Here is an 18735-nt window from a genome sequence, read left to right as displayed (position 1 = left end):
AAATGATTTTCTCACTGAAGAACCATATGCTTTTCAGATGGAAACAAGGAGCACATTTTCATATTTGAGAAGTTGCAACAAATGTGTTTTATTTTTGAGACAAAGATGTACAGTAGCACTATCCACTTTTCACAAGAAGGAATACATGGCTCAGTGGTTAGAGCTGGTGTCACATATGCGGTCAACGCAACATAGTAAGCTGGTTTGAATCCCGAACCGGCCGAACATCTCAAGGATTGTCCTCCCCTCTGTCTCTGCCCTTCAACTCTAACATCTCCAATATAAGCCCTCTGGCCCAGAAATATATTTTAAAAGTAAGAAAAACAGATCTCTTTTTTTCTTGTTTTAATCACTTGCTGACTGCTTACATTTATCTTTAGACCCCCAGGTCTGGAACCACTGGTTCAGGCTATAACACGTTAATAAAGATAACACAATATGCCCAGGACAATTTTCTAGAGCCCAAGTGGGGGTCATCAAATTGCCTGATGACATCCCCAACTGTCTTAGATATGTTATTTACAGTGACCTAAAAGTAAAGCAAATATTCACAACAATATTTAGGCTATGGCACATTTTTTCGAGACAAATAACTAATTTGTTTGTCTAGATTGTTGCCGAGTAATTGTCCGACCATCGATAATAAACCAATCGACTCATTAATTCAGATATTTGTAGGAGCAGCAGGTATGCTTCACCAGATGCCTTCAGGTTCAGCTCTATATTCTTGTCCCAAAGTTATTTCAGAAACGTACATTCAAACTAGCAGATTTCAGGAGAGGGAACGGGTTAAAAGATGGTTATGGTTTGTAGGTGGTAACTATTAAATCCAATAATCTGTCCCAGGGCCACACATGTGGGAGGTGAGATATACAGTAGGAGGATGTGTGAGGCAGAGTGCAGATAGAGCGCATCTGCCTCTGTGTGGCCAAGGTCACCTGTGTGTGTGTGTGTGTGTGTGTGTGTGTGTGTGTGTCAGGTGAATGCATCAAGCAGGGGGAGTTGCTAAGGGAGCTGTGAGTCATTTAGGCATGACCCCCCCCCTCATCACCCTTGCCTTATTTTCATTGCAGACAGTATGCTCAGGGCAGGGTTTGTGTATTTACATGTGTTTATATAAACAAAAAACCTGTGATTTTTGGGCTATGGAGCCCATGAGCTATGGAGCCCATGATCAAGTGCCTTCTGGGTAGACAAAGCTGAGCCTAAAGGCATGAGCATGCATGTGTGTGTGTTCAGGTGTGACAGAGGGGCCATGTGAGGACAGCTGACCTACGCAGACCTGAATTAACCTTTCACCTTGCCTTGAGCAGGGAGAGGACACACACACATGAGTCACACACACACACACACACACACATGAGTCACACACACACACACACACACACACACACACACACACACACACACACACACACACACACACACACACACACACACACACACACACACACACACACACACACACACACACACACACACACACACACACACACACACACACACACACACACACACACACACACACACACACACACACACACACACGCAGCATGGTCTTTAGCTGGTCGATGGCTCAACTATTCACATTCAGTTATTTTATACTAACCACTGTAATCTCTCACACTCGCTGCCTCCCTCTCTCTCTCATTGCCTCTCTCTCTCTTCAACGTGCATTACTTTATGCTGTAGTGTGTGTCCTCTGTGACACTGATGCTGAATAATTACCAGGGTGAGTAGGCTAAAAGGATTGATCCTGACCTTACCATTATACCCTTAGGGCCTACGTTAACATCAGCATACACATCACAAATACACACAAGCACACGCTCTGCACATAATCCCACATAAAGGCAGGCCAGAGGTCGGGGTTGTACAATGAAGAAGCACCCAGAGAGCAAAGGCCATGGAGCTTAGTGAGCCATGTGAACATGGATATTATTATACGGGTAGTTAAAGCCAGATCAGATCAGAGATACAGTACTACCCAGCTGACAGTTCCCATCAAGTTAACTGCGCTTTACTTAGATCCTTTGTTTTCTGTTTTTAGAAATATCTTTAAATGCATGTGTACTTGTACAAAAAAACTATTCATGTTGGTAATCACTGCATAACAACCACAATGCCTTGAGGATATTCTGTACTGCGAGTATGAGCTCTCTAGCAACACTTGTTCTGGCTCAGACTATTGGATGGTATTGATCAAAACAATGTTGAACCAGATGCAGAAGGATCGTTATAACAGAGCCTGACTCACGCACCAGCATGCCAATAAGCCAATATTATTGGCATTTTTGTTGGCAGGTATTCAAACAGTAATTGCGGTACATAAACATTTAATTGATTCAGGGGTCTATAAAATAAAAGATGCATTTAAGGAAATACTCTACAGTGTGTGTATACAGTCACTGCTGCTACTAGGTCTTACACATTTGAACCACTTGCATGTTCTTGTCACGAGTCTCATAACTAAATTTGAGGGGATTGCCATCTTGTTTATGTCATTATGTTTATCCAAAAAATAAGTAATATCCTATTTGCATACATTATATTTACAAAGGGCTTTTAATCAAAACTGCAAGTAAAATAAAGAAAACATAAATTGGCAGAATCAAAACTTGAAACACAAACTTTGTCACAAAGTAATTGCTGCATCCCCTTACAAATACAGCATATCACTTAAAAAAGTTGACTAAAAAAAGATCTCCCATATGAACGCAGGCACAGTCACCACTGGGAACAGCCTGCCATCATCAAAACGTTGGCCAGATTTTCTCACAGCTGTAGGGCTGGAATAACCAATTCACCTCCTCTCTGCTGACAGCCTTATGTTCATTCTTTAATTTTCACTTTTTAAAACAAGCCATTAGCTTTTACTGGCAGTACTTGAGTCAGGAACCAACACGGGGATTTGATATTCATCGAGCTAGTTCATACTGGCCAGCTAAGTGCATTGTCTTAATGGTAACACACTGTAAACAGCGCAAATGTCATGCCAAGTTTTATCTAGTTATATCTCCGCTGTTATTATCCAGTACAGGTCCAATTACAGCAGCCCGTCTGCAGCTGACTGGGGATGAGGCACATGCACGTCACAGATAAGACGAGCTGGCAGACGGATGCACCCAGCTGTTTAAAGAATAGAGAAATATGTTGTTTTATGATGACACATTCCTAGACATCACACACACACACACACACACACACACACACACACATAGAAGTGGGCCGCATACACACAAGTAGACGAAGATGCACACACACGGTTTTCATGGATGTTTCTTCGGTGAGAGCTAATCCCCTGCCACTGTCAGACGTGCTTTCGTCTCCTTCGGAAAGCTCCTTACACAAGCCAAAGCTCATCCTGAGTGTGAAAAAACACACACACCCTACAAAAATACACACAGACATCCACACATCCACATTTAGTCAAAGCTATGGTGCAAGATCGCACATCACTTTGGAAAAGCCTTGTCCACGCTGTAAACAACCAAGAGATAGGAACAGGAAAATCTCAATAGTCTTTTTTCCATAAGTACTCACATGTTTCTACATTCACACCACCAACACATGACTGTTTACAACTATAAACCACTTTTCTGTGCAGCTCAATAATCATACAGCTTTTTCCTATAGTAAGTAGACTTTAAACACCTCATTAATTCTTATGTCAGAACTTCCAATGCCTCAGAGAGAGAGAGATTTCATTTCCACTTCCACTCCCATGTCACCAGAAAAGTGACACTCACATCTTGTGTGAAAAAGGCTTTAATTGCTATAACAGCACACCCCTATTACTTAATGTAATGTACATTGCTGATTGGTTATGTGTCTATAAATGAGACTTGGTCTGAATTGGTTCCCAACACATCTCATGTATTGTGTTTCACCTGAGTGAAGCAGAGGAAGTGAGGTCGATGAGGTGGAACCTTTGTTCTTGTTCTATGTTTCCCGGAGGATCGATCCTCCAATGTAACAGAGCTGGCAAGATTTATTTCCAGTTTAGTCTTTACCCTCCTGGACTTAACAGAATCCGGCACAGGCTCGCAAAATAAGTCTGCGAGGGCTCAGGGCTGTCGCACTGTCAAATCGCTGGTGCTTTGAGGGCTCTCTCATGACCTCTTACACACTTTATGCACACTGTCTCTAAGTCTGTATCCTACACACGCTGCTGAAGGGAATTTAATACAATCCATAGCATTTGCATTAAAAATAGAGAACGGCAACTTCTAAGAATAAAGTGGTCAAACTACATTTCTATTATGCTATTAAACTACATAAACTGTAAAATCACATGTGAACTAATCCAAAATGATGGGCCACATAAACGCTTTAGCCTCAGACATCATTAAGCGCTGTCTCATTGCTTATCATGTTTGTATAAAGACAAAATATATGAATAAGTGTTTTTATTTTTGGTTTGTATTCTGAAAAAGTCAGGGAATTGTTCACATGATTATTTAAAATATGAATACAGTCAATTATACAAACATCTGGGTAAAACATGGATTCTGCATTAAAACAATTACAATAATGCATGCACTGTGTATTAAAGCAGAACCTTTGGATGGGTAGGGATATCAAATATCAAATATTTGTCTGTAAATTACCCAAACTTTTGTTCCTTTTTAATATAACACCAAACACTCGTTGTGCTACTAAGCATCACATGCCAGTGCACAATGCTGAGTTAATATCACTGCTGTGAATAAGACTGAAGCCCAGCTCTATACACCTCTCTACCAAACTTCCTGTACTTCAAACCTCTTCCTGTGAGCGTGTCTAGAAAGCTGGATGAGGAAGATGCTCCTCTTCTAGCTACCTCTCCCTCAGTCTGTCTCTCACTGCCCTCTTTCCGTCGATGTCCTGTCAATCCGTCCCCTCCTTATCCTAAGCCCTGCAGCTGTCAGCAGCCCTGGGTTAGCCTCAGTGCAAACTCCAAATCTGCTCCTTATCTTACTGGCTCCACCTTTTACTTCAATTTAAGGAGATTTTCTCTCAGCTGCAATTTAGATTTGGTTTCTTTGCAGCATCTTGTCTCCCATCCATCCGTGTCTCAGTTTGTATGACTACATTTCTACTGCAAGTCCATCCGTCTGTTCCTATCAATTCATCCCAGTTTTTTGCCATCCTAATCCTTTTTTCATTGGCTTTGCCTCTGTTTCAAACATGATGTGTCTTTCTGTCTGTCTGATCTCTCTTCCCATCTGTCTCTATGTATCTGTGCTCCATACTCTCTCATACATATCTCTTATGTCAGTCAATCGAGCTTTCTCCGTCTCTTTCTCATAAACAGGACTCTTTCGGTACGTCTGCCCTTTTTCAGCTTTACGACAGTCTAACTGACAGAAGGAGAGAGTTATGAGGCACCATCTTTTCCTTGATTTACAGCCTCTGTGCAGAGACATTTTACATCTCCACAATCTCACTTTTTAGGACTTTAGCTGACACTCCTATCCAGGCCCACTGAGTGAGTGAAAAACCGTAGGATTCAGCATCTTGCAGGGTGGCATTTGGTTGTTAATGGACATTGCCTTCTGGAAACATAATCCAAAAACACTAACACATTTTCCTGCTAGTCAATATTATATCTTTGTGAATATAATAATGCTGTCCATTATGGTCATTTTTAAACCTCATCTTTAAGTTTAGCTGAGAACCTTGTTCTGTAGTATATCAAGTCATCTTTCAAATCTGTATAAAATGCTTAATGTACTTTTTTGATGCTCTCACTTTGTACGTGTTAACGATGAATCTTCCACGCAAACCAAAGTTAGCCATGGAGTGCCACAGGGCTCAGTGCTCGGACCTATTTTGTTCACATTATATATGCTTCCGTTAGGCAATATTATAAGGAATCATTCTGTAAACTTTCATTGTTATGCGGATGATACTCAACTATATTTATCAATCAAACCTGATGAAATTAATCATCTAAATACAATTCAAGACTGCCTTAAGGACTTAAAAACGTGGATGACCTTAAACCTTTTGATGTTAAACACGACCAAAACGGAAGTTATTGTACTTGGCCCGAAGAATCTACGAAACAAATTATCTAAAGATATACTAACTATGGATGGCATTAATTTGGCCTCCAGTGAGACTGTATGGAATCTTGGTGTTATATTTGATCAGGATTTATCCTTTAACGCCCACATAAAATCAATTTCAAGGACCGCCTACTTCCATCTACGTAACATTGCAAAAATCAGGCATATCTTGCCTCAAAACGATGCAGAGAAACTAGTCCATGCATTTGTTACTTCTAGGCTGGATTATTGTAACTCTTTATTATCAGGGAGTACCAAGAAGTCAGTCAAGTCGCTTCAGCTGATTCAAAATGCTGCAGCCCGTGTACTAACCAGAGTTAGGAAAAGGGACCACATTACTCCTGTTCTGGCTGCCTTACACTGGCTCCCTATAGAACACAGGATAGAATTTAAAATTCTTCTTCTCGCCTACAAAGCCCTTAATGGGCAGGCGCCATCTTACCTTAAAGAACTCATGATACCCTACTGTCCTACTAGGGCATTGCGTTCCAAGAATGCAGGGTTGTTGGTTGTTCCTAGAGTCTCTAAAAGTACAATGGGAGCCAGAGCCTTTTCTTATCAAGCTCCACATTTGTGGAATCAGCTTCCAGTTTGTGTTCGGGCGGCAGACACCCTATCCGTTTTTAAGAGTGCGCTTAAGACCTTCCTTTTTGATAAAGCTTATAGTTAGGGCTGATTAGATTCAGCCCCTAGTTTGGCTGATATAGGCTTAGTTTGTCGGGGGACATCTTACTTCTTCCTTCTCTCTGTCTATACCTGTGTACTCTCATGTTCCGATTAACCCAGCTTCCCCAAATTTCTTTCTTTTTGGTGTCTACAGTATATACGCCGGGATCCGGAGTCATGGATGATCCTGCGGTCCTGTGTCCTGGATCACGAGTCGTGGCTGTGGTCCTGGATCATCGGTCCTGGATGGATATCCTCGTAGATTCATCTTCCTATTATACACACATGCATTTCAAAACATTTGGACTACCTATGTTGCAAATGTATTATCTTTTCAATTTGCACACAGCATCTATTGCACGTCTGTCCGTCCTGGGAGAGGGATCCCTCCTCTGTTGCTCTCCCTGAGGTTTCTCCCATTTTTCCCTTTAAACTGTGGGTTTTCTCCGGAAGTTTTTCCTTGTACGATGTGAGGGTCTAAGGACAGTATTGTCATACTGATATTCTGTACACACTGTGAAGACCACTGAGACAAATGTAACATTTGTGATATTGGGCTATATCAATAAACATTGATTGATTGATTGATTTTACCTCGGCAAATCTAACAAGTTCTCTGGGTAAGAGAAGTGTGTGAAAGAGTGTTTTTAAAACTTCCCTTTTAATCTGTTAGGCTGTCACTTTCTTTTTGTTGTAATCTACCTCATTTCTACCTCCTTACTAATCCTCGAGTTTGAGCCTCACTCATTGTAACATATTTAGCATTTTTAGTCCCTTGAGGTTAACTCTTATATTAACGATTAAACAAACCATTTAAAAAAAGCATTGCATAACAAATAAATGTTCTTGAGCTTATTATTTATTTAATAAAAGTGGCACTTATTAATACATTTATACATTTCTTGTCTTGGTGTTTGTGCAGTGATCTGCAATAGTCTATTATTCCATTGTTCTAGGACAGGATATTGAACATGATTTCTGGATGGTTTGTTTTGTACCGTTCCCTTTATCAGCCTTAATTTTCTTCTTGTTTAATAAACTATAATCCATTAAACCAACCAAACATATTAGTATTTTGTTATGATGGAAGCTTTTGCAGTGAGTGCATAAAGACTATTAGAGAAAATGCTCTAATAACTAGTGTCCAACCATAGCACCTACTGTTTGGTCTGAATAAGGGGGAACACATGATAATTCACATATAGCCTTTTTCTAAAGAAAGATTATACAAATATTTACCCTTAGCTAAAAGAAAACCTATCTTAGTAACTTTCTGTTCTCATCTCATCCACCTTCCCCATCTGCCTTTCTCCTTCCTGTTTTTGCCGTTGTTATTGTCACTACACCCACTAACAGTCAACGTGTTTGCCGTAGTTCGGTGTGCGAAACCGGAACAAGTGTTTCTCTGAGGTGGAAAAATACAGACATTTCAGCTGTAGTGCCTCAACGCTAAAAAAAGACAAAAGGGAAAAAGAAACAGCCGTAACAACTAACTTATATCCCTGAGCAACTGTCATCAAACAAATATTCCATTTACTTCATTTCATTACATCGCTTTAAATGCACAGAGACACATACTGTACATGCACACACGCCAACACACTGCCTATAACCACACTCACACAGCTATCTCATGGTAAATGCATGAATTGTTTCTGTTCCATATCACACACTTTTCCTGCTGGTAAACATCATTTCCCTCACTTTGGCTGTGATGACATATGTTCATATCGGTAATGAAAAAGGACAAAATCTCATTGCGTGACTGTCATTCTTTATAATAAATAACCCTGTTTCCATTACGCTTTCTCAGCCTGCTCCACATCCATTTCTGCGGCTTCTATGTGTATTATAAATTATTTCTATCCTGTGAATGTCAGCTGTGCTGTTTTGCATGTCAGATATTTCAAATGTTGCCCTGTCAGTGTAAAAGTATTTTCCCCGTGTCATTGTTCACAGAAATGCACAGTATGAATGCTTAGGTTATGATATTTTGTCTGAAATTACAAATAACAACATTTATAAAATAGACATCTTTGGAACCACAGAACTCAACTTAATGACAAACCATGACAACGGGCAACCATAAATTGTCTGTAAAAACATTCTTACATTCCCAACCAAAATAATTTTCCAATTTCAGTATTTTCTTTTAAATGATTACTGTAAACTGGAATACCATGACCATAGTGTGACATAGTTTGCTTCTCCTCTGTAGGACAAGACAGGAACATGAGTGTTCAGTTAGAAAATGGTGGTCACAGCCTCTTCCTGGCTGCAGTTCGCTGCCTGCTGTATCTCTCTCACATAAAGTCCTTCAGAGACTCAAAGCAATGCATTGTACAAACAGGGCCCATTCTGTCAATCCTAAAATATATTTATGGTGATGCACTCATTTGTAAAAAAGAACGATACACATTAAAAAGTGGGAATTGTCTGTTTTGTAAATCTCTTTTCAAAACTTTTTGTAAATCTCTTTTCAAAACTTTTTGGATGTGTGGATGAAAGGATGGATAGTGAATCATGTCCTCAGTGGCGGTACTCACTTGTTCTGGTGCTTGGAGCCCTGGAGGTGTGCATGGTACTGCTCGATAGAGTTTAGGACAACACTGCAGACACTGCAAGAGTAACTACTGCGCAGCCCTGGAGAGACACAAACACACAGGTTACTGCGAGGGCACTTTCAATAAGTACTGTACAGCTTATTCAATCTTAACACACTTTCATCAACTGGATCATCGTTAGCAGCAGCAGTGAGGCAAACATCAGCCATGATACACATTTGAACTGACGAGTGTCATTTAGACATTTTTCTTTTACACTACAGTGCATACTAATTATCCTCATTACAGGATCTAGAAGAATATTTGATTGGAGTGATCAGTAGCAGAAAGCCAGATAAATGTTTAGAACCTTGGAGAATGTTATTTTGTTCCTATGTTTGTGTGTGAAGGTGCCTTTTGAAACTTCAACAAGGTGGAGGAATTGGGACACTCTGGGTAAAACAAGAACAGTGCAGCAGGTTGTGCACTTGTGTACGACTGTGCACTCTTTATTGTATCTGTGAATGCGTGCTTGAGACACGGATGTGAGCTAATTAGAGGGTTTGCAGGTGGTCGAGATGAACACCCAGAAATAGATGGATGAGGATAGAGATACTGACAGAGCAGAGTGGGGTGAAGAGAGAAGGGGAGGGGCAGGCGAGGCAGAGAGTTAGGTGAAAAAGGAACATTTCCAGAGAAAATTAAGACGTGTATAAAAAGACCAAGTGGAGGAGCCGGAGACGTGGTAATTGTCACACTGCAGCAGTGATGTCAAATGCATGCTGGGCTTTAATGACCATAGGGGGAAACAATCATAGATATATATATAAACACTAGATGGCTCACACGCGCTGCTGGCCAATGGAGACCGACATTGCCACTTGGCCACCATCTTGCTACAGGGAGTGCTCTCATTCATAACATTATGGTTTACTATTTAAATAACCATAGCTTGCTCAATTTTCAACCAATTTTCAAACGGTTTGGTTTTTTATAAACATCAAAGATGTAGTTATGATACTGCATACTTATAATCATGGACTTTCATATGAAAACAACATTAATCAGATAAAGCAATAGCTATACACACACACAAGGTATTTATATTAAATATTTGCCGGTGTATATATTTCCATTTATTTTATTATCTTGTTAATATTTAAAATCAATTATAAAATTAAAATACATTTATATTTTATATATAAAAATCGGTCTCATGTTACCACTCTGTAAGCCAAGAGTTGTTAATTTAGCAATGCCTTAGCTTTAAGAACAGGGACACAACTAATGACAATAGCATATGTTTGTATATTATTTAGATATTCACACCTTTATCAGAAGAACCAAACCAACATAAAATGTGCTTACAGACAGGCCAGTTCCGTCTAATTTATCACAATTATTTTTGACATGAGATCTTCATATAGACTGCAGACAGACAGACTGCGGTGATAAGAGCATCCGTAGGCTGCACACAAGTCCGGCATAGTCAGGTACTTCTGTAAACACAAAGCCAGCAAATTCCTGTATCATAATGCAATATGTTTTTAACAAGCCAAACCACTTGGAAGAAATCATGTGTAACTTAAGTTGTGTTGAAAAGAAAGAGCAGTTCTGCCTCTCCCACTGGTGTAAAGTTGCTGGGTCAACTTTGTAATACTAGGTCTCACTGACAGCTTCGTGTTATTAGCCAGCTAATAAATACAACCACATACACAAAGAAAAGCTGCAATTTCAACATGTCCAAGCATCCTGTATCATAGCCATGCTAATCATGTTTATAATAAACCAAACCGTTTGTAAATCAGTCAAGATTTCAGTGAGTTAAGAGTATTTTTGTGCAGATCACTCACCTTACAACAGCTACCATAACGCGAATCAGAGTAACTGTTAACTGTAGCAAGATGGCGGCCGGTCAGCTACGCTGGAAAATCTCCCATGAGCCATCTAGTGTTTATATATATCTATGGAAACAATGACATGTGTATCCCCTCCCCCAAAAGAGTCCTCTTGTATGTGGTAACTACAGCATGGCCACACACACGTTTTCTTTCATGAGGGCAGAGGATCACAGGAAAAGCTCTCTGTATCAACAAGGATAGATCAATCAGCAACATAACATAGTTGGCCTGTGTATTTCATGTGTATTATACAAATTCTATTTTTGTTTTCTCACATTGTGCGCACCGTAATGCCGTCACCACCAATCAGAGATGAACAACCTTGACACTTCGGAATTGTATGGCAAAGCAGTCAAAAACGAATAACTTGAAGCCCTTTCCCTCCCAGTGTGCCACAATGAACACCCCCCCCCCCATTCCTTCTCTGAGCACATTCATTTTCATGTTCTGACAACAAATGTTTAATTCTGGCTGTGGCGACTGCATTTGGGTGTGCTTGCTTATGTGGTTGTGCCCTTTTCTCCACTGTCATTACTGTCCTTGAGATTTACGAGTTGCCGTGTATTCCATCACCTTTTTGACCTTCTGTGGCGGTAATTGGTGAAGTGTGTTGTGTTGGGGGATGAAGTTGTGATACAGTTAGGAGTGGTGGGGGGTTATTTCGACTGGGCCACGGCTGCATAATGTGGCATATCTGCTCCCTGTGGTCTGAGTCGCTCTGTCTGTTTCAGGGGTGATTAAGGACAAACAGTCATTTACAAGAAAGCTAAAACTGGATTAGTTGCCTGGAGGAAGCGCTGCCTTGGCTTGAATGTTGATATTTTGCATCTATTAGGAGCTAATAACGGAGTGTGTGTGTGTGAAGCGAGGAAAAAAAAGAGATATTATCCTCTTCAACCAAAATGTCATTACTTCTGTTCTCTCTTAATGAAAAGGCAATTCATTGGATAAGAGATGATTTAGAAAAAGAAAGGAATGATAATTCTCTCATTCTTCTTCCCTTTCGCTTCCTCATAATTCTGTACCGCTGCAAGGATTACACAGAGGTATTTTCTTGTGTACACAATTAACCGCGTGTGTGTGTGTGTGTGTGTGTGTGTGTGTGTGTGTGTGTGTGTGTGTGCACGCGCACAAAGACAGATTCCCTGCTTTCAGACTGATTGATGTAACCTCCCCACTGCCTGGCCGAGATGCACTGATGTACAATATGCTGCAGCTTGTGTCTGTGCCAGAAAAACACACACACACACACACACACACACACACACACACACACACACACACACACACACACACACACACACACACACACACACACACACACACACACACACACACACACACACACACACACACACACACACACACACACACACACACACACACACACACACACACACACACACACACACACACACACACACACAACTTGGTGTTAACTTTGGTTAAATATAGCAGTTCTGGCATAAGAAAACACTGTGCCCTAATCCATGTTAATTACATGCAGGGAACGTGTGTGTGCAACTGAGCTGACAGCATGCAGCGCAGGGTTGTGAATGTGGGTTTTTTGTGAGCATGAGCAGTATTTGTGAGGGTGTTTCTAAGCCTCGTTAATTACACATGAAGATATGCCAGGGAGGGAGAAAAGAGGGGGTGAGATGAGCTAAGACAGTGGGTGTGGAGCGGGTTGTGACTGTCGTTAAAGCAACAAAATGACGGAATGACGCCTAAGTGTTTGTCAAAAAAGTTATGAGATGTTGGAAGAAAACTGAGAAAAGGTTGTTCATTTCAAGAGATTTACTATTTCTTTGCAATTTGAGTTTCATATATTCTAAGTAGGCCTCAGCACAAGCAACACTATTGTCCCATTTGAAGTCGCCAAGCGCTAACTGCAGCCTCTCAGGGTTTACAGGCAGTGGTCAGCACAAACGACTGTATTGAACATTGTTGGTTAAATAGTTTGGTTTTAGAACGCATAGAGAAAAAAAAAGCTTTAAACATACTTTACAACAAACGCTTGGCATCAAGTTTTTCAAGGTAGAATTTTCCTTTGTTTTCTGCTTCCTCCTTTGGGACCGACTGCATCTGGGAATATCACTGTGGTATTCATGTGTAGTGTTATTCGCAGTGGAGGCAGGCATAATAGTTTTCAGAGCTCTTCAGAGCCTTTGTGCTGTAGTACACCATTAGTTTACCATGTGCTTTGGAAGATTATAATGAAACTGGATCCAGAAAGAAGCCCATTGAGATGCGATCAAAACCAACAGTCTGCCGCAAAGGCTTGACAGTACGTCTCCCTAGAATATATCACAAATACCATCGCAGAGAGGGGTGGAGCAGGGATTCAGAGTGAGAAGGAAGTGGAATTCTACCAAGCTACAATCTTTGAAGGACCTATAGAGGGACTAATTAGTTTAGCAGAGAACGTGACAGTAATTGGACAGACCATCTGTTTTGACGAAAAAGTATCATACACAGGAAACAAACTATTTCTGAAGTAATGCCTTTAGATAAAACTACCATATTCTTAAGTTTCCAAACTGACGCTACAGCTCATTAATTAAATTGTGTTATTTGTCCTCCATCTCAACTTTACTTTTACATCTAGAGGTGTGCAGTGATGTCGTTTTATTTACCGACCCGGAACCTAGCATCACAAGGGGTCCCTCAACAAAAAGCAATAGGATTTTTCCTATGGATTTTGAAATATTGGTTAAAATAAGATCTCTGGCAGACATGCATTTATGTGACTTGCACGTTTGGTTCAGCAGGGTAGCCCAACATGTTAAGACCACTTTTATTTCTTTATTTGAGCGTAAATGCAATCACCAGAAGTAAAAGGCTAAGATTTGGCTATCAACAAACTAACATTCTCAGCTCAACCACACCTTTATTCCAGGCATCTAACCAACCAACCAACCAACCAACCAACCAACCAACCAACCAACCAACCAACCAACCAACCAACCAACCAACCAACCAACCAATGTTCAGAACAACATTGACTCCGAAAAGAGGGAACCGGAAGTAGTAAGATGCTAACACATTTTCAAGTTTTAAGAGTCATTCATGCAGCACTTTATAAATAGACTCGTTGTTTGAACACTTGATATGATGTATTGACAGTTCCAATTTGATACCTGAGTTTCAGGATTGATGTCAAAACATTACATTTGTAGTGTACATTAGATGACATGCTTGAGATATGTATGAAATCTTTCAGAAATGGCATGTAGTTGTGAAATAAATACTATGAAAGAGGACCATATAGGAATAAGAGATGCTTTTTAGCCTTGGTTATCAAGTGGAAAAAGTAAATGGCAGGATTTCCAATATTTACTATTTGGTCAGGGACAATCCGTTAAAGTCTGGAATATTTAAACCTCTTTGGTCATAATGCCAGGTAAATACAGTTCCTTCCTGAGCACAATTTGTATTAAGATTTGGCCTTAATGACAGTGGGCTGCGATACCCTCGCCTACGCGAGTGTAATAAATGAGTATCGATAAAATAGCATGTACTGTACATATAATAAACACATTTAGACTGTTCAGTTCAGTCATGGTTAATGAGAACCAGTGCAATAAAGGTCAGCATTTAGACTTGTATATACAAATAACATGCTTATCTAGAGGCGCCCATTATTATTATCTAGCAGATAATGTCCCGTGTAAGAAAACAGCATGGAACGCAAATATGAGTGTTGATGATAAATCGTTCAACTGGGAAAGTATAAAACTTAAAGAAAAAACTGGTATTTATATGTGGGATTTACAGTACCTGCTGCAGTTTATCTAGTTTACATGTGCGCGTATAAAAGCGATTTGCTTTTGCAACTCTGTCACGGTGAGTGCTGCCTCATGGGTGATGAGGTCAGCTCTGTGTCCCAACACCGGCACAGTCATCAATTACACAGCAATTTCCCTGCTTTGGTACCTCCCCAGTCCTCACACACGCACACAACACACACACAGACATGCACACATACACATACACATACACATACACACATGTAGCCCAATCCTAGACGCTTATCTCACTGCTTCTAATTATCTACTGAGTCTCAAGAGAGTGGAGACAATGCCCCGGCTCTGTCTTGAGGGGTTTCTACTCCTGTCGTGATTTATGTAAAAAGACAACCGAGTCAGCCTGGCTCCATTGCTCGTCAGTGGCCAGCCCCACTGCAACTCCCTCGTCCACCTCCGTAATCCATCTCCAAGGGTTTTGTCTGGCACCTAGCTGTGAAGAATAACCACAGACTTCCCTGGGCCCTGTCTGCACAATTACACCGGGAAAATCCAGGAGTAAGAAAAGGTTTCGATATAAATGTCATATCCTTTTTTTTATATGTTTTGGTCTTGAGAGTCTGAAAGGGGAAGCTGGAAATAGGGAGAGAGACAAAGACAGAATATGCGAGTACAAGTAAAGGTCAGTGTCATCAATATGACACATCCAGACAATACAGCAGGCAGTCTGTGCAGCTATAGTTTGGAGAGAGAGAGAGGAAATATTGGTGTGTAAATAATTCACCTGCAACTCGTGGGGAGTTAATGAGGATGACAGATGAGACATGACGAGAGATAGGAGCCCCTAGTGGTGAACTCGCACACACGCGCATGCATTTACACACACAAATACCACAGCAACAACACAAGACAGAGTGCAGCAGAAGGAAGAGGGCGAGGAAAAAAAGAAAAACCGAGTGTAAAGAGAAAACAGTTTCACAGCGTGAAAAGGAGGACAAAAGGACAGAGACGAATCTGCACTTGGCTGAGACACAATTTCTCCCTCCTCTCTGTCTCAGCTCAGCCACGAGATTACACCCGGTTATACCTGTGAATTCACACCTGAAACGGTGATGAAAGCCAATCAGATGTGAGAATCTTGCACCAATGGAAATGTGTCTAACTCAGGAAGAACAAACGCCTGCTGACAATGGAGCCATACTGCGGTGAACAAAGTGTTTCAGACTGTAGGCACTGGAACAAACACTTGATTGATGGCACGTATAATAGATCACGTCAGCTGTGAGCTCACTTGGAAATCTGGGACCATTCATTGCCCTTGAAAAGAAGGCGGGTAATAGATTTTGCAGTAGAGCGTCACTCTCCACCGAGAGCAAATATCTTTGATCAAATACAAATCTGACTATGTTATACTTCAAGTTTGATTTATCTTCTGGAGTTACATGCTGAGATTTGGAGTTAAAACCCCAAAACAGCTGAGGTTGTGGGATGTGGGTCACAATGTGTGGAAGGAGGACGATATCCAACATGACACCACTTAAAGCCTCTGAGCCAGTGTAGGCGGCAACATGACTCATGCTCTTAATATGATTGGCTTCTTGAGATGATGGTTTGTGTCATGGCACCTGGAGCACAGAGCACACAGAGCACACAGAGCTTCGGCTCACAGAGGATTTGCGTGTGTGTGTGTGTGTGTGTGTGTGTTTGTGTGTGTGTGTACAAAGCAGTGTAGGCATGCAGTGTGTCAGATTGGAATGTGTGTGTAGTCGAGGTGTTGTGGTACTCGCAGAGTGGGTGTTTGTCAATCTCGAGTAAAGCTGCTCCAGAGCCACTATTTCAAGCATACTACGTCATCGAGTGCCACCGAAGTACTGTTCCAATGTCCAGCATACTTGGAAATCTACCGAGCCCGGCGTACTTCGTTTGGAGAAATTTCGAGGCTTCACATGTGTAGACTCCGGTCTTAAAATCCCCACAATGCTTTGCGCACGGAATATTGAAGTTAAAAGCATCAATCTGGTGCACTTTGAGAGCAAAATTAACCCTACCTTAATAATACATTACATTACATTACATTGCATTTAGCTGACGCTTTTATCCAAAGTGACTTACAATAAGTACATTCGACCAGGAAGACACAACCTTGAAGAAAACAGAATCATATAAGTACATCAGGTTTCATAGAGCCAAGCATTTCAAGTGCTACTCAACTGGCTATAGATAAGCCAGTCCTTTATTAGTATATAAGTGCTCTGTTAGCAGTTCTTTGTTAGTAATTCTATCGCTCGAGGTGGAGTCGAAAGAGATGAGTTTTCAGTCTGCGCCGGAAGGTGTGTCAGTGGGGAGCTCATTCCACCATTTTGGAGCCAGGATAGCAAACCCACGTGTTTTTGCTGATGGGAACTTGGGTCCCCCTTGCAGCGAGGGTGCAGCGAGTCGTTTGGCTGATGCAGAGCGTAGAGCACGCGCTGGGGTGTACAGTTTAACCATGTCCTGGATGTAGGAAGGGCCAGATCCATTCGCAGCATGGTACGCAAGTACCAGTGTCTTGAAGTGAATTCTAGCAGTTACCGGAAGCCAATGAAGGGAGCGGAGGAGCGGCGTGGTGTGGGAAAACTTAGGAAGGTTGAAGACCAGACGAGCTGCTGCATTCTGAATGAGCTGCAGAGGTCGGATGGCACATGCAGGTAGACCAGCCAGGAGGGAGTTGCAGTAGTCTAGGCGTGAGGTGACGAGAGCCTGGACCAGAACCTGCGTCGCTTTCTGGGTCAGCTGGGGACGTATCTTCCTGATGTTGTCAAGCGTGTATCTGCAGCAGCGGGTTGTAGCAGCGATGTTTGCAGTGAAGGACAGGTTGTTATCTAGGATCACACCCAGATTCCTTACAGTCTGGGTCGGGGAAACAACAGAGGTGCCGATCTTGATAGTCAGGTCAAGAGTGGGACAATCTTTTCCCGGAAGGAAAAGCAGTTCAGTTTTGTCAAGGTTGAGCTTGAGATGATGAGCGGACATCCACTGAGAGATGTCAGCTAAACAAGCAGAGATGCGTGCGACGACCTGGGTCTCTGAACGGGGAAAGGACATAATTAATTGGGTGTTGTCAGCGTAGCAGTGGTATGAAAAACCATGCGGGCTAATGACAGATCCGAGCAAGTTTGTGTACAGGGAGAAGAGGAGGGGACCAAGAACAGAGCCCTGAGGGACCCCTGTAGTTAATTGACAAGGGTCGGACTCGGACCCTCTCCAAGTAACCCTGTAGGTACGGTCTTTGAGGTATGAGGTGATGAGGGAAAGTGCAGAGCCTGAAACTCCAAGTTCTTGGAGAGTGCGAAGGAGGATCTGATGGTTCACCGTGTCGAATGCAGCAGACAGGTCCAACAGGATGATGACAGAGGAGAGGGAGGCTGCTTTAGCAGTGTGCAGTTCCTCAGTGACAGCAAGGAGGGCAGTTTCTGTGGAGTGACCTGCCTTGAAACCAGACTGGTGCGGATCCAGCAGGTTGTTCTGATGGAGATAACAGGAGAGTTGTTTAAAGACAGCGCGTTCAAGTGTTTTAGACAGGAACGGGAGGAGAGAGACAGGCCTGTAGTTTATAACATCAGACGGGTTGAGAGTGGGTTTCTTTAGGAGAGGGTTTACTCTTGCCTCCTTGAGACTGTTTGGAAAGTGACCAGAAGTTAGAGAAGTGTTGATGAAATGGGTGAGAAACGGTAGAATATCAGGAGCGATAGTCTGAAGGTACAGCCCCACCTAGTGTCAGCAGAAAGTATAAAAGATAATGATTACAAAAAAATATATATACTGTATATAAAATATATTTTAAGAT

At 41.6% G+C, this 18735-nt stretch overlaps 1 protein-coding gene across 1 annotated transcript in view; it reads right to left on the bottom strand.

The window, feature by feature from the left end:
* Positions 1-18735, bottom strand: part of LOC117460097 (zinc finger matrin-type protein 4) — a 66955-nt gene that overhangs the window by 2000 nt on the left and 46220 nt on the right. The window contains exon 6 of the mRNA XM_034101332.2: positions 9266-9362. Coding sequence (XP_033957223.1) covers positions 9266-9362 — 97 coding nt within the window. The remainder of the gene's footprint in view (positions 1-9265; positions 9363-18735) is intronic.

Source organism: Pseudochaenichthys georgianus, chromosome 15, assembly GCF_902827115.2.
Source record: "Pseudochaenichthys georgianus chromosome 15, fPseGeo1.2, whole genome shotgun sequence".
NCBI lineage: Eukaryota > Metazoa > Chordata > Actinopteri > Perciformes > Channichthyidae > Pseudochaenichthys > Pseudochaenichthys georgianus.
This window is presented reverse-complemented; position numbering and strand designations above follow the sequence as displayed.